This window comes from Neovison vison, chromosome 4 (genome assembly GCF_020171115.1).
Source record: "Neovison vison isolate M4711 chromosome 4, ASM_NN_V1, whole genome shotgun sequence".
Classification (NCBI taxonomy): Eukaryota; Metazoa; Chordata; class Mammalia; order Carnivora; family Mustelidae; genus Neogale; species Neogale vison.
In genome coordinates, this window is record NC_058094.1 from 4,496,359 (window position 1) to 4,512,416 (window position 16,058).

Here is a 16,058-nt window from a genome sequence, read left to right on the forward strand (position 1 = left end):
ACGTGGAAGGCTAGTTGAGGTGTGGAAAGGGGTCATGGTGGAGAGGTTATGTGGGAAGGCGGGAAGTCCCTTACCCCATTGGAAAGGGCATGCATGTGCCACATCCCATCCAGCATCACCAGCCCTGGCCTCCGTCGCCTGGTCGAAGCTAGGTTGCCTTCTCTGTATAGTGCAAGAGTCTTGGGCTTTGCAGCAGTGCTCTGGGGTTGGAAACTTGGCCCTACTTCTGAGCAGCTGTGTGACCCTTCACGCCACCTAGCCTCTCTGAGCACGTTTCCTCTGTTGCAACGGGAAGGCTTCACCACCGGCCTGGTTTTGGGGAGAAAATGTGCTCAGGGTGGGTCTGTATCCGTGGTGGGTGGCAAGATGTGGCAGCTGCCGTGACTGCTAGCCTCCCAAGGTGCTCACGCGCGGTCTTCTGAGAGAAAACAGCAATCCATGTACATTATGTAATTGATGCTTAGGTGAGCCTGAATTCGTCTTGTGTTGAGCTGCAGCCAACATTTCTTTCCCTAACGTAGAATTAGATGCTGAGAAGAACTCTTGATACAAAGAGGACTGCAATTTTTTTTTTTTAAACTACATTTCTACCTGACTGAGTCTTATTAAAAAGGGGAGAGGACACCTCTTGTTTGGAGCTTGCTTGTCGAGGCCCGTGCATCCTTGGCCGTCCCTTCTGGGCACCCCAGGGTGTGTTCCTGTGTTCCCCAGGATGGCTGTTGTCATCTCCAGAAACACCTTCAGAGTAATACCAGCCACCCGTGTTCCGACCTCCGCGCTGGCCAGGGGTCCTAGGAGTTGGATGTGTGCACTGGGAATGGAGATTTGAGGCCCATAACAAGGGGATGCACAGAAGGAACCGGCGGGAGAGGCGGGGTACGTGTTGTGGTGCTGAGCTCCACGTGGCAGACCTCAGCAGTCCAAGGGAAATGTTTGTCCTGGCCCTTTGCAGAGAGGAAGGGCCGCCTCTGATAACACGGCCACCGGCCACCTCTCAGTGAGGGATACCCAGGTCTGTGTCTCTCTACAGCCTGACTTCTTCAGTCCTCCCTTGTGTCTGTCCACAAAGCTCATGTCGTGCTCTTACGAGGCACGGACACTCAGCTAAATGCTTTGGATGTCTGAAGAGATGACGGTCTCAACCGCCAGGTGCTCACCACCGGAGGGACTAGAGAAACAGGGAGGGCTAACCCTAATGACTTGGTGGGGACCCTGCGGTGTTGAGCAGGGAGGGGAGGGTGCTGGGACGGAGTGGGCAATGGGGACAGGGAAGAGGGTGTCTGAGCCGGCCGTGCAGGAGCCAGTGAATTGAGCAGGGATCGATGGGCGCACAGGCAGGGGTCAGGCAGACTCAGGAAGTGCCCCCTGGAGAGGACACCCCCCCTCTGGACACTTGCTCCTGGTTTCAGCTTTTATCTTCACTCCCCATTCTCCAGCTCGGGGAATGTACCCATACAAGGGACGGGGCCATGGATGCGGCTTCTCTGATTCAAGCTCTGCCCGCAGCCGTCCTGCTGGGGATCCCACACCACAGCCTCTTCCTTTTCCTTCCACCAGCCCCGTCCCATCCCTGCCTCCCCCTTCTCCCTTTGCCTCCTCTCCACACGTTCATCTGCTCAGCAGGTGTTCCCAGGGCGCCTGCTGGGTGCTGGCTGTGGGTGAGTGGGACCCCTCAGGGAGGGGATCCCTGTTCGCTGCTGTTTACCTCCAGGCGGGCAGGGGAAGAGACACGTCACCTCAGCACCTGCCTACTGCAGGAAGGGCTCCGGAGAAGGTCAGTTGGGACAGGCTCTCGAGAAGTGGGGACCTGGCCGGGCCAGTAGCCGAGGGTGCGTGTGCCGGCTGGAGGACGAAGCTAAGACCCAGGCTGAGGCCACACAGGCAGGGCTTTGAGCAGAAACCTGCAGCTGGAGGCAGCCAGGGGCCGGCAGGGGGAGGTCAGTCAGAGGAACTGGGTGCCGGGTCTTGTTGCTTGCTGGGGGCCATTGTGAGGATTTGGGCTTCTATTGTGGGGAGAATGTGGGGTCACTGAATGGTTTCAGAACTGTTACTATGAAAAAAATAGACAAACGCCGAAAGAATAATACAACGGATGATGCTCTTAGGGCCCACAGCCCTCCCTACGCTTACCATGTCATTGGCCAACTTGCTTAATTTATGTCCGAGCCCACCTCCAGCCAGCCCGGGTCCCTTTGAAGCGACCCCAAATGTCATCACACTGTTCTCTCTTGAAGATAAGGAGATGCAAAACAAATAAAACCATAACGCCATCACCCCAACCAAAACTGAGGAAGTTTCATCATGTAGGCATTTTGGGGTCAGAATTTCCCTGGGTTTCTGGCTGCAGTCTGGTCACTGCAGGACTTGGGGTAAAAGACACGGAGCGGGAGGCTCGCAGGAACATACCCCCGTCTGCCCGCTGTGCTGAGGATGGACCGTAGGAGAGGAGGACCAGTAAGGAGATGGCCGCAGAGAGCAGAAAGGGAGGGTGGTGGCCCAGACCAAGGGCAGGGGCTGCACGAGCCCCCCATCCCACTGGAGTGCCCAGCGAGGGGGACACGCAGGGCCTGGTACAGGAGACTGAGCCGACGGCCATGGGCAGGGTGACCTACGGCCATGGGCAGGGTGACCTATTAAGAGAGAGTGATCCAGAGCACAGAGGAGGGCTCCTCCCTCGTCCCGCTCCCTCTAGTGAATGGAGGCTGGCGACTGTGTGTGTGTGTGTGTGTGTGGGGCTCTGGGGACCCCTGGCCCTCCAGTCTTCCTCCATGAGTTTCTGACTCGGGCTGTGTTGCCTCCCGTGGTGGTTTCCAGGCCAGTGGCTGCCCCTGTGGGCACACACGCTGCAGAGACCAGTCCTGATGCTGGTGTGGGCTCAGCATCCTCTTCCTGTTCTGTCAGCCTCTGGCTGAATCAGGATAAGCCGAGACAGAATGACTTACTCAGAAAATTAGCTCTCTCTCCTGCCCGCGCGGCGACCTGTCATTTCCTCCCCATCGGCCTCAGCTGAAACATCACTCCCTCGTGTCACGGCACACACTCAGGCTGGAAGAGGGAAGACACGAGACAGTGACAAGCCACAGGACCCAGGAACTGTGACACTGAGACTAATAGATGGGCTGGGGAAGGCGAGCCGACCCTTTATTTTCGAGATTAGCGACAGGCAGACAGTGTAATCCCTGGCAAGGTAAACACATTCATTTTGGACAAAGCTGGTATTTTTCCACAATGACATGGTGAAGTGGGAAGATCAGCGCCGGGCGCCACCCGCCCCCCCGCCATCCCATCCCTGAGAGTTGTGGCATACAAGGCACCCCAGCGTGGGGTGCTCGGCTGTCATCTCCTGGCTGGGCTTCTTGCTTTCCATGGGGGGTGCGGGTGCTACCCTGGTTCTCTTTCCGAGGCTCTCCTTTCCTCCTGCATGTCTGAGCGAGGCATTCGGGAGAGGTTGTTGGGGAGGACGGCTGCTTAGCGGAAGCGGGCGGTGCTACGGTTGCATCGGAAACCAGAAGGTACTAGAAGTAGACCCCACCTGGCTCCAGGCCACTGACGCATTTGGACACTGAAATGCATTCACAGGGTTGGTTTAAAAAACCAAAATCTCCTATGCCCTAATCGTTCACCCCAAAACAAGTAGCTTGCCATGCTCACCCAAGGCCCATTTTAATTTTTGCAGAGAACTTATTTTTTTTTCTTATTTTGGCATTTGTTTATTTTTGTTTTCATTAGCCTGTGAGTCTGTGGGAACCTTCTTTATTTTTGCGTCTGTAGCACCTAGAAGAGTGTGTCACACTTATAGAGTGTGTATATTTTTGTGCACACATGGAAAGCACATGAAACGCACCTCCAGGCATAGTAGCCAAGCCTATGTACGTAATGCCGCAGAGAGCGTCTGGGGTGATCAGGGAGCACGGGTGAGTGGATCGTGCTTGCTTGCTGCTCCCTGGCAGCTAACTCAGTGGGTGCCAGGGGGCCAGTGGGACCCAGAACGGGGCATTTGGTCACCCGGGGCCTGGCCTTCCACAGAGCGTGCTCTGGTATAAGGAAGAGAAACTGGTCCCATCTGTACTTTTCCTTCTGCTTCACGCGCCGTGTGTTTTGTGCTGCTGACTTCCATCTGAAATAGCATACGTGGTTTCTTTCCTCTTTTCTGGACAAACTCAGGGGAGATTTTTTGCTTAGGAGAATTCTGTGTCATCAGGCATTTAAATTGAATGCAAATATGGAATGTCTAAATCAATAAGATCATCATATTGGTAAGGGGTCCCTGAGATGGACGGTGAGACATTTCTTGTTCCAGAAAGATCAGACGACCTGCTTCACGTCCCTTGGGCCTTTGTCACTGCCTCTCCTACTAGCTGGTGACAACCCCTTTGGTTCCTTTGATCGTGTTTTCAACACCTTCTGGATTCTCTTCTCTCGTCAGGAGACAAGAACTGAAGACGTGACCTACCAAATACAACGCCTCCCCTCTTTCTAATGACGGAGGGATCCCAGGTGTCTCGTGGTGTGCCTGATGGAGTCTTTTTTTTTTTAAGAACATATTTTTAAGACAGAGTCTAGCAGGTGCAGAACTGATACAAGGTAGCAGGAAAAAGCAGTGGCTGGATGATGGGCTGGTCTCTCGCCAGCACATAGGGAGGTAACTGTTTGCCCTCCTGTTTCTCGCTCATTCCTACGAGGATGTGAGGTTGAGCGGTTCTACTCCCATTCTGCAAATGAGGAAGCCAAGACTTAGGGGTGTAAATCCAATTGCTCCATGTCTCACAGAGTATAAAGAGCGGCACAGGGATTAGAACTCAGGTCCTTCAGGTCCGTCTCGCTCAAGACCTTCGAGGCAATGTGTGGGCGTAAGCGTCCAGGAGCACACCAGAATTCTCATCTGTTCATTAGCAGTCCTTGTGGTGGGCATCTTGGAGAGATCTAGGACTCTGTACTCCCTGCTCCCACTTACTTGGGCGGATGCATTGCTGTGCACTGCTTTAATCTCTGGCCAGATCCCTTGGAGCCAAGGGTGTCATAGCACGGATTGCGATCAGATCCATCCACCCCTGTTTCTCATAATTCGAGGAGAGGAACCTGGGTGGTCTTCTGTCAGTGGCAACTTGGGTCAACTTTGTTTCACTTTTCTTTTTTTTTTTTTTTTCCCAATTTATTTATTTTCAGAAAAACAGTATTCATTATTTTTTCACCACACCCAGTGCTCCATGCAAGCTGTGCCCTCTATAATACCCACCACCTGGTACCCCAACCTCCCACCCCCCCGCCACTTCAAACAATTTTCAAAGCCTTTTTTTTTCTTACTTTTCCCTACGCTACCAGATGGTAACAGCATCATTTGGATCACAGGCTACTGTTTGACTCATCTCGTGGCACAGAGCCAAGGTTTATGCCAGGACACCTTAGGCTTTCCCTGAGCACCTGGTTTCAGCTCTAACCAGTAGAAAATAATCATCTTTGACATTTGGAGGCATGGAGAACAGGAACTGAGCAAAAGACCATACGGCACATACTAGAATCTGTTGCGCTAGCGTTGCGTTCAGCTGGTGACGGGCCCGCACACGGCTGTGCTAACTCGTCCCGGCTGGGAAGGAGTCGGTGCTCTGCTGGATTTATGGGCTTCCTCTTCTCCACGGGCAGATCGACAGCCGTGGAAATATCAGTCCTGCTCAGCATCCTGGCATTCAGGAGGGCTTGAAAAATCTGTCCCTATGATAAATTACAAGCACTTATTACAAACACTTAGCACAGATATTATGCTGGTGGCAGTTTAAGAGAGAAGAAAAGAAAAAGGACAAGGCACAGGCTTATTGCTAGTCAAACGGTTCTTTATTGCCGCAGAATTTGCTCTGGCCAGCACTTCTCAGATCCCCGCAGCCGCTTACAGGTCCCAAAGGCAGAGGTTACATAGCTGCTGCTACTGCATCCACACCTGCTAGAGTTCCTGCCTTCACCCCTGCCCATCACCCCACCCCCACCCCATCAGAACTTTCACCCCTGCCCATCACCCCCATCACCACCTTCACCCCTGCCTACCACCGCCACTGTCACCATCAGCATAACCATCACTGTCACGGCCACCAGAACCATCACGACGACACATTTCCTGATGTTAGATCCTATGCCAAACACCTTGTGGGCATTTCCTCACTTAGTTTCTATGGCAGTGCTGGGAGGTAGCAGTTTGGAAACCAGGGCTGTTGGACACGTGCTCTCGTAGCTGCTCCAGGGACTCAGAGGAGCCAGAATCCTGCTGTTCCCGTGTCTCCCCCATCAACCACCATCCTGTTCCTCCTCATTCCTGCGGCGATCCGTCCTGTTCGCCTAATGCTTTATTAGTCCTTATAAAGCACTTTCTCAAATACTGAATTATTCCTTCCACTGCTATCTTTTCAAATAATTACAATAATTATAATTTCCCACATGAGTTACCTGAGACTCAGCAGGCTAGTGACTTGTCCTCTCCCGTCTGCCTTAGATTCTGAACTCATTTTCTCACAAGGTTGTAGGGGAAGGAACACGGGAGAGCTCCTTTCCTTGCGGCGAGCGGCCGTCTTCGTAACCGCTGACTTGCAGCTTTGTCCCCCTCCCTGGAATTCCAACTCATGAGCTGTCGGGCAGCCCCGGGGCCCTCTGTGCTCAGTATTTTCTTGTCACATTTCTTGGTATTGCTCGGACTGTGTGGAAGAGGTGGCAATGGGCTGGGGTAGGATTTTGACAGGTTGAGATGGACTGGGAGTGTCACAGACAGAGATGCCATTGTGAGCAGAGTCTCTGAGGCCAGAAGTCCTAAGGGGGTTGTTCGGGGCAAGGCTGAGCAGCTGACTTGAACTGTGATGGGGATGGGAGCATGGACGCCGCACGCGAGATCCTAAGTCCTGTTGGAGTCACAGGGTCATCAGTATCCAAATAAAACAGCTCAAATGTTACATCTTTTATTTTTATAAGATTTTATCTATTTATTTGACAGGGAGAGAGAGCAGGAGAGCATGAGCAGGGGTGGGGAGGGAGCGGCAAGAGAGGGGGAAGCAGGCTTCCTGCTGAGCAGGGAGCCCGATGCGGGGCTCGATCTCAGGATCCTGGGATCATGACCTGAGCCGAAGGCAGGCGCTTAGCTGACTGAGCCCCCCAGGCGCCCCAAATGTTTCATGTTTTAGATAAGGAGGAACTTTGGCTATTTTGGAGGAGGGAGGTAACTTGAACAGAACTTTCCCCCTTTAGGAAAATCGCCTGCCAACTTAGGGTAAATGCATAGACAAGTAATGGAATTTGTCGAAGGCACAGACTGGTCCAGAACAGTGGAGGGAAGGGATGGGGCTTGTGAGCAGGACTGGATGGATGGATGGACAGATGGACAGATGGACAGATGGAAGGAAGGCTGGCTTACTTTGAAGGACACTGGGGGCAGCTCTGGAGGCTGTGGGCAGAGAAAGTGTGAACGTCGGTGCTGGAGCTGACCAGGGGCGTCACCCTAATGTCTCCGTGGCGGTGCCCCTTCCTGGGTGACCCGTGAAAGGCGGTGCCACTTTGCAACCACAGCTTGGATCACAAATTTCTTCTTCTCCTCTGGCCTCTTCCCCCCACCTCTCGCTTTTTTCTTCTTGCTGAAGCCCTGACGCTTGGATGCTGGCTTCTCCAGATGCCCTCGCTTCTCTCTCTCTCCCTCACCGGACCCCTCCTACCTGCCCGTAATTCCCCTTTTCCAGATCCCATCTTTTTCCTTCCCTGGTGTAGGGGCAACTCCTGCGTCCATGCCTCCTGCAGACCTCCTCAGCATCTCAGGGGCTCACCCCCCGAATGTCAGCAGCTTCATCACACAAGCTCCCCAAACTTGAGGGAACAGGGCTGCTGAGACCTCGTACCCCTTGTGAAGGTGGTGGGTCACCTGAGGAGGGACACCGGTGTGCACCCCAATCACATCATCCCTTTGGTTGGTAATTCTGTGCCACCACAACCCAGACCTTCACATCGTTCCTGCTTCCCTCTGGTCCTTTCGCACCAACCAGCCAACGATCCATTTCTCCATTTCTCCCACTGCACAGAGTGACCTGGCTGGCCCAGGTTCTGGATTCCGATGACTCCTCACCGGCCATTCCCCCAACCTTGAGGGAAGATGGTTTATTCATCTTGTAAATAATGCGTGGCTCTCGGTGGAATAACCTGGCAGCAAGTGGAGGGGTGCCTGTCTAGATACAAAATTGAAGATGTCTGGTTTCCATTCCCTGAGGAAGGGGAGCTGGCAGCTCTTAGCTCTCCTGTGATCGCCGCCCCGATGTTTGCATTCATCAGAGCAGGAGCGGATGGAGGCAGAGACAAATGCCTCCAGGCCCGGCTCATTTCTGAAGGTGTCTGCGACCACATTTTGAATTTGATCTGACAAGTGTCAAGAAACGCATTCTGTCCTCGGCCTCACTGCACGTCCGGGCCGCTGTGTTCTGCGGCTCGGGTGCTCCTCCTCGGGGGTCCTGAATTGGGTTAGGCCGCTGCCTCTACAAGTCCCCAGATGGCCAGGTTGTGCCTTCCTGTTCTTGTGCGGCCTCTCCCTACCCCAGGGCTGTTTCCCCCGCTGTCTGCCAGACTCAAGACCACATCCCTTGTCTGGAAGCAACAACTTAATTACCCAGCCCACAAAGGTGTCTCAAGTTGCCATCATGTGACAGACACTGTTCTGGGCCCCCGGGGAGAGCATGGAACAAAAACAGAGCCAGACTCTGTTTCCAGAAGGCTCGCAGCCAGAACGGGCAGTCCGGCAGTGACCAGATACGCAGGGACATCGACAGTGTATCTGGTAGTGACGCAAACGAAGGGAAGGACAACAGGGCTGGGGCAGAGCTTGGCCGCGGGAGAGCGGTCTTGGTTGGGTCGGTCAGAGAAGACACGGGGACAGAGGGCCTTCGGACAGAGACTGGGGATGCCTGGGGAGCCCGCTTGCCGGGCAACGCGAGAGCCCGTGGAAGGACCTGGCCCCGAGGTGGGATCGTGTTTGGTGCATTCATCCTGGAGGAGGGACGCCCACGTGGCTGGAGTAAGGGGAAGGCTACAAGGAAGCGGGAAGGGCAGGTAGCGGGAACACAGTCATGGAGGGCAGGGGAGACCATTTCACTTCGCCCCAAGTTGGTCAGTAGTGCAGTGATTTGAGCAGAGGAGACAGGCTGATGTCTGTGTTAAGACTGGGTCTCTGGCAACTCAGCAGGGGAAGGGGAGGCGTCCGGGCCAATCAGGAAGGAGAGTGGTAGATCCGAGGTCTCTGCACGGGTGCAGGGGTGGTGGTGGGGGCAGGCCCAGCGGTGGAGAGGGCATGGTGGGCTCTGACTGGCCGCCCACACCATCCTTCTTGCCGCTTCTAGGACCAGCACAAACTGGACCATTTTATGTGGTTCGTCAACATCTGTGGTGGCCTAGGGGCCTCCCCTTGGCTCAGGGTCCTGCCGCCCAGCTTGGCCCCCTGCCACACCCCAGCCCTGTAGCTCTCCAGCCTGATCGGGGAGAGCCTCTGCCCCAGCCCTGCCCCCTTTGTCCCCGCTGCCACTGGCCAGCTCTGCCCCCTGCTCTGAGCGTGTGTCCCACTGGAACGCTCTTTTCCCTTCTTCTGCCACAGCACCGCCTCCGGGAAGTCCTCCCTACACCTTGTAGCAGACCTCAGAGTTCCAGGTGCCTTGTGCACACCCTTCCCTGCATGCTGGTCGGGGCTGTTTTAGCGCCAGGGGCTCAGGCCCGCCTTCCTGGGAAACCGTGAACGCCTGGGGCAGAGGCCATGGCCGAGCCCTCCGGGGGCTCCCGGGGCTGGCACGGAGCCAGGGGCAGTGTGCCTATGAGGAAGCAGGAGAAAGCCGTGGAGCCGTATCTCGGGCCTTGACCCTGGCATGCTACATGGAACTTGGGAGGAGTTTTAGGACCTGAAGGTCCTTAGAGAACATTCCCTGCAGGCTCACCCCGACTTCTGTGCCACTGTAAACCCTTGAGCCTGGAAGAGGGCTGTGCCGAAGAGACCCTGCTGTGGCATCCCGTGAGGGGCCCCTTGTTTTGCGGGCGCTGCGGGACCCAGAGGCGGAGTGCTCGGGGCTCTGCGTCCCCCCTGCTGTGGGGATGGGGCCGCTCTGGGGAGGTGGGGGTGGAGAGTCCCGGACGCTGGGTCCCGGGCTCTGCACGCGGTAAGTGCCCATGGACCGCGGACAGGAGGATGGGGTGGGGGGGATCCGCGGCACATCCCTCAGGCTGGGCTGGACACAGACCGAGGCAAGGGAGAGGACTTAGGTGGGTGTCTCGCTTCATGAGGGAAACTGTGAGAAACAAAAGGTCATCGTGCCGTCGCTCCGATTCCGTCACACGCGACGGACGCCGTGTGCTCTACGCATCCAACCAACCATCACACCCTTCGCCCCTGTCCCGAGAGACAGGCTCTGAGGTTGAGTGAGGCCGGTGAGTCCACACGGTGACCCACCGGGGTCGTGGCGGCAGCACCTTGTCTAACAGCGGCAGACGGGAAGTGGCCGCGAGGACCCGCATGTCCGCGCGCCCCGTGTCACCTCACGGGCAGCACTGTGTAGCGGGGAGCACAGGCGGCCGGCCGGGCGCTCGAGCCGGATGCCCCCGAGCTCAGCTGTTGAGTGGAAAGCAGCGAAGCTCTCTGCAGAGTGAGGGACATGCTGTGCTTTGTAAAGAAAAAGAAAGGGAGGACCGAGGGAACGTGTGTGCACGTGTGTGCACGTGTGTCCGTTGCTGGCCTCCGTACGTCTTGCCTCGGGAAAGAGGAGCCAACCCCGGGTAGGGTCAGTTCTTTGAGGGAAAGGCAGCTCAGTGGCTGGTGGTGAGATGAGGAGGTTCGTCTCAATTTCCCTTTCCGTACCTTTCAAAGTTTGGGCCCCGTGTCAGCAAATGCCCCTGTCACAGCTGAGACCCAGAGCTTAACCTCCCTGACCCCAAAGCCCGCGTCTCCAGCCCCGATCCCATGCCGCTTCCTTGGAGGGCATCCCAGCCGGTGAGGGGACGGTGAGTCCCTGTGCACCAGCGAGCTTGAGGACTCAAGATGGACGTTGCCACCAACACGGTATCACACGGGTTCTGGTGCTACCTGCCTGCTGCTAATTTTGGCTTCTTCTTTTGTACGCAGGGGAAGAAAGGTGAAGCGGGCCCGCCAGGAACCCCGGGACTGCTGGGACCACAGGTAACTACCATCTCCGCACGCCCTTCCCTAGCGGCTCTGCTTCCTCGATGGAAGGAGTTCTCGGGTCGCCGTTCTCTGGTTGGTAACTGGTCTTGCATGGCCAGCTCATCAGAAAGAATGTTCAGAGGGTCCTGCGTCCTCCCGTCTGTCCTGACTCCCTCGGCCTCCCGCTCCTATGCTAGAAGAAAGGCCACCATGTGGACTTCGGTCTGCTGGAGGTCAGGCGGTGGTGACATCATGAGGACCAGTGTGCTGAGAAAGGGACGCGGTGAGGCCTGGGGAGTGGTGCCCAGGACGAGGAGTCCAGCGGTGAACAGCGTGCGGCTGGCAGAGGCAGGAAGAAGGACCTTCCTGGCAGGGGCTCAGCTCTGCAGGGACAGCTGGTCTGGGACACAGCCTGCGTGGGTGGGGACAGGTCCCTGCGTGGCTGGAGCTTCCTGAACTAAGCACTGTGGCTTCAGGTTTGGAAGGGGCTTGGCCAAGGGACCCGATCAAGCCAAAGGTCTCCCTATTCTAGGAGACAGCACACCCACGTTCTGGTGTCTGACTTCCACACTGTGACATTGACCAACCCCCTTCCCTTCTCCGGGCCTCCGTTTACCCATCTGTCAGTGCGGGGACCAGGGCCCCCTTCACACTCTGCTCTGTGCTGTCCTGCTCCCTGGATGTCCTCCTCCTCCCTGCTCCCCTCACCACCTCCGTCCTTCCCATTGGTGGCTAGGACATTTGGGGGCAAGTTATTTGACCTTCTGAACGTGAGTCATGCCACTTGCGAGAAATACCACTAAAAATCAAAGGGAGAGCAGTACTGTAGTTGGGGAGGAGAGCAGGGATGAGGCCCAGGTGATGAGGTCCCCAAGGCCTGGGGAGCAGCAGGGGGGGCCTGTCCTGTTCTCCTGGCCGCAGTGGTGGCCAGCAGGCACGTTAACGGGCCACTCTCTTTGGCTCCTCCTTGAGCTGCTGCAAACCCACCTGTTTCTAGACACCTGCCTCTCCCTGTATCAAGTGGGAGGAACCCACCCCGGAGACGGGGCTCCCTGTGCTTCTGAAACCAGCTTTTACTGCTTGCTGACGCGTGAGGGGTCCTGGTGACTGATGGGCGCCTTGCCGGCGATCTCCAGCTTCATTTTGGCACCCCCTGTTCGGTCCGGATATGACACGCAATAAGGGAATATAAAATCAATCATAATTCATGGTCTTCTAGAGATCCCACATTCACTGGGGCATTTTGATGTTAATAGTGAAACATACAGTGCTTTTGCCTTTGTTTTATTGCCTTGGTTCCCAGTGAGCAAAGCTTGTGCATTTCAAAAATTCACCATACATGCAGCGCCATCAAATTATTTTCAGCTACAATTTGTCCTCTGCCTACAACTTTTTTTTTTTCTTGCTACCTTGGAAAATACATTTTTCTTTCACTTTCACGTTGAAATCACTTTCCTTTGTTGAATGTTGACTGAATGCTGGGTGTTGGGCTGGATGTCACCCGTAGAAATACGATCGGAATCTCCAGAAATAGGGCACTCTGATATATTTGGGGATCTCAGCGGTTCAGAGCTGGACGACGTAGAGCTTACAGTAGGGACGGCCCAGCGTCTTGGTGGGATCGCTCCCCGAGGGACCCCACACCACGTTCCCCCGACCAAGGCCAACCTAAGAGGCTGTGGCCTCGGATGTCTTGCTGTCTCAGCCGACCCCCTCCTCCCGACAAGCCGCACGCTCACCGTTCCCGGTCTTTGCCGCAGTTCCCCTCGTTCAGTAATGCATCGGGTCATCTGCTCCACGGGGATTTATCGAGGTCCCGCTGTGGGCCCGACGCGGCTCTGTGCATCGGCGTGCGGTGTGACGTCTGGGTGACACCGTGCGTGCCCGGAGGAGCCGTGCGTGAGTGGGGCAGGGAGATGAGCAGGTTGGGAAGACACTCCAGGGAGCTGGATTCTGGACAAGGTGGTGGGGGGGTCCAGTCAGCCTCTCTCGGGGCCCAGATGTGACTGCTACTGACACCGATCTAGAAAACCCTGGTTGCTTCTGCTCTGTAGGGTTTTCTGCTCTGATGAGAAGAAGGAAGGGGGATAAAGTGGGCCTCGTTTCTGCCGTTGTCAGACACTCTCCTTAGTGCTCATACATCGTTGCGACCGTTCTTTGTAACACCTGGGGGACAAGCGGGCAGATCCCGTTTAAAACCTAAGGAATTAAGGTTTTAATTTAGCGCAGCGCGCCCTACGCCCCGGGACAGCGGACATCCTGAAAGATGCTCTGGGTGCCTCTTTCCCAAGATGAAAAAACTTCACCAGCTGGCATGTTTTAGAATAAATAGACACATCTGTGATGTTGTAGGCGGTGGCTCTCCTATCCTGGGAGACTTTCAGGGAAAATGGAAATCTGTGTCTCATCGGGTCAGCGTTTGCAAAGGCCGTGCTGCTTGGTGTGGTTGTCAGGATGGACAGACGTCCCCCGGATTGGTAGCTAGGGGAAGGGCTGGCCCCAGAGATAGATGGCCGGGTGGGCCTGTGGGCCTGTGGGCCCAGGACTCTGCACAGAAATCTGCCGAGGTAGGTACTCATTACGGCTTTGCCCCCGGGACCCCCATCCTGAAGGGGAGGGGACACAAAGTATGAACCACCCACCCCTCCCAAGAAAACCCAACGTTTCCAAACCACATAAGCTGTGTGAGGGCCGTGCTAATTGGTGCAAGTCATTTCCACGCATCTTCAAATCCCTTCCACCATCACGAATCTCTGCCGGTCGGATCTAGGTGGTTCGTGGGCATAACTATTTGCCGCTCCTTTATTAATGATAATCCGGGTCATCGGTGGTTTATGGGCCATCGTCGTCATTAGGAAGCACGTTAAAGAGCGGCTTTGCCACCATCGTATTAGGAGGCTCAAACGCTGTGTCGTTAATACGAATTAGACTGCGCGGCTCGTTTTTGTCAGTAGTTACGACGTCGTCATTTTAGTTGGTGACAGTTAAAACGTCGTGCTTGCGCAGTGGGCATTCGGACCTGTCGGCTCACGTCACTCTCGGTAATGACGAGATGAGCAGGTGCGTATTTTGATTCATGGGAGCAGGGGAGGGGAGTGGGGGACCACGTGCGCAGCCTCTCGGGGGCTGGGCTTGCCACGCGCCCTCGCGAATCCACGCAGCGCTGGGGACAGGGCCTCCAGCCTTTCTCTTGCAGCTGGGAGACTGAGGCACGGGGGAGAGGGACGTTGCCCACATCCGTAGAGGGAGTGGGAGGCCACCTAGCATGGGGCCCAGGGCCCCCGAAACCCAAGCTTTAATTTTTAATCTCTTTATACCATTATTTCTGCTACCAACAAAGGTATATATATATATTTTTTTATAAAAGGTTTTATTTACTTATTTGACAGAGGGAGACACAGCAAGAGAGGGGACACAAGCAGGGGGAGTGGGAGAGGGAGAAGCAGGGCTTCCTGCCGAGCAGGGAGCCCGATGTGGGGTTTGGTCCCAGGACCCCAGGATCATGACCCAAGCCGAAGGCAGAGGCTTAACAACTGAGCCACCCAGGTGCCCCCCCACCAAAGGCATTAATAGTCAAATAGTTTAGTTTCAAGTAACCTAACTGATGATCTTTAGTTCAAACACCAGAAGAGCAGACAGGAAATTCTGTCCTTGGTCGGAAACGCTGTGAGGGTCAAGGACGCATGAATGCCGGCCTGGGTTTCCTGAAGAAGGCCGAGTAGGGAGTGGCCTCAAGGTGGCCCTCTGTGACTGCCCTCCAGGTCAGCGTCCCTCAAGTTCACCCACGCTAGCTTGCTTCTCCCCGCGCTCCTTTCTGTGCCCACGTGCCTGAGGACCGACCGAGGACAGGGTCTGTTCTCCTGGGGCGCCAGCAGCCAGCGGGCTGACGTTGGGTCCTGACTGTTGGCTCCTTCCCCACCACGCATTCCCCCCTGGACTTACAGGATGCTCCTTGTCCATGAGAGGAGGCCGGGGGCGAATGGTCTGTGCCCTTCCTGTGGCCCCCCACCTGGAAACCGTTGCCCAGACCCTCTGTCCGCTGTCTGCACTGTTTCTAGCTTCAGTTTCTCTCTGTCAACGGCCACCACAGTTCCTGAGTTTAATGACCGTGTGGGCTTTTGCTTTTTCCCGAGTTCATGGCATCAGACAAGTAGGCCGTTATTAAGCCCCTACTGTGTGTGTAGCCATGAGCCAGGTGCTGTGGGTCCTTACAAAGGAGGAGGGTCAGACATGGCTGAGCCCCTGTCGACAGTTCTGGTGCCGCTTAATACACACATAGTCTTTTAGAAGAGCCGACTGTCCATGGGGGCGCTGGAACCCAAGGGCTCGGGCACATTCCCAAGCTATGCAGACGCTCTCAGGGGTGAGTCCAGGGGATGGAGGACGAAGGGACCAGGGTTCTTGCATCTGAACGCCTGCTTTGTTGCATTTCCGTTTCCCTCCCAGGTTCTAGTCCTTCCTGTATAAAATGGGACGGAATCCGCCTGCCTCACAGACAGAAATGAAACACAGCGTGTGAAGGGCAGGGCAGATTCAGCACCAAGTGGGGGCGGCCGCTTCCCCCACCCCCACCCTTCTCCCACTTCCTCCTTGCACGGGTGCCCCCTTCTCTCATTGTGCTTCTACAATTCTCACGGCTAGGGTACACCTGGAGTTAGTTTAGGTGAGTGATTCGCAGACCAGACAGTGCTTCAGAATCCCTGGAGGACTGTTTCCAAAGTCCCTGACCCCTTCGGCTTGTCCCAGATCTGCCTCAGAGTCCAAACAAGGGGCCAGGGGATGGTCTTTAGGACAAGTTTTGCAGGTGACTCTGCAGCAGCCAGCCTGCCGCGGATTCTCGAGATGATGCCTGTGTGGCCTCAGGTGGGGCACTTAACCTCTCTGGGTCCCAGAGTCCATCATCGTCAGA

General features: G+C 55.7%; 1 protein-coding gene across 1 annotated transcript in view; it reads left to right on the forward strand.

The window, feature by feature from the left end:
* Window positions 1-16,058, forward strand: part of COL22A1 (collagen type XXII alpha 1 chain) — a 219,148-nt gene that overhangs the window by 96,277 nt on the left and 106,813 nt on the right. Inside the window, exon 22 of the mRNA XM_044247081.1 lies at window positions 11,111-11,164. Coding sequence (XP_044103016.1) covers window positions 11,111-11,164 — 54 coding nt within the window. The remainder of the gene's footprint in view (window positions 1-11,110; window positions 11,165-16,058) is intronic.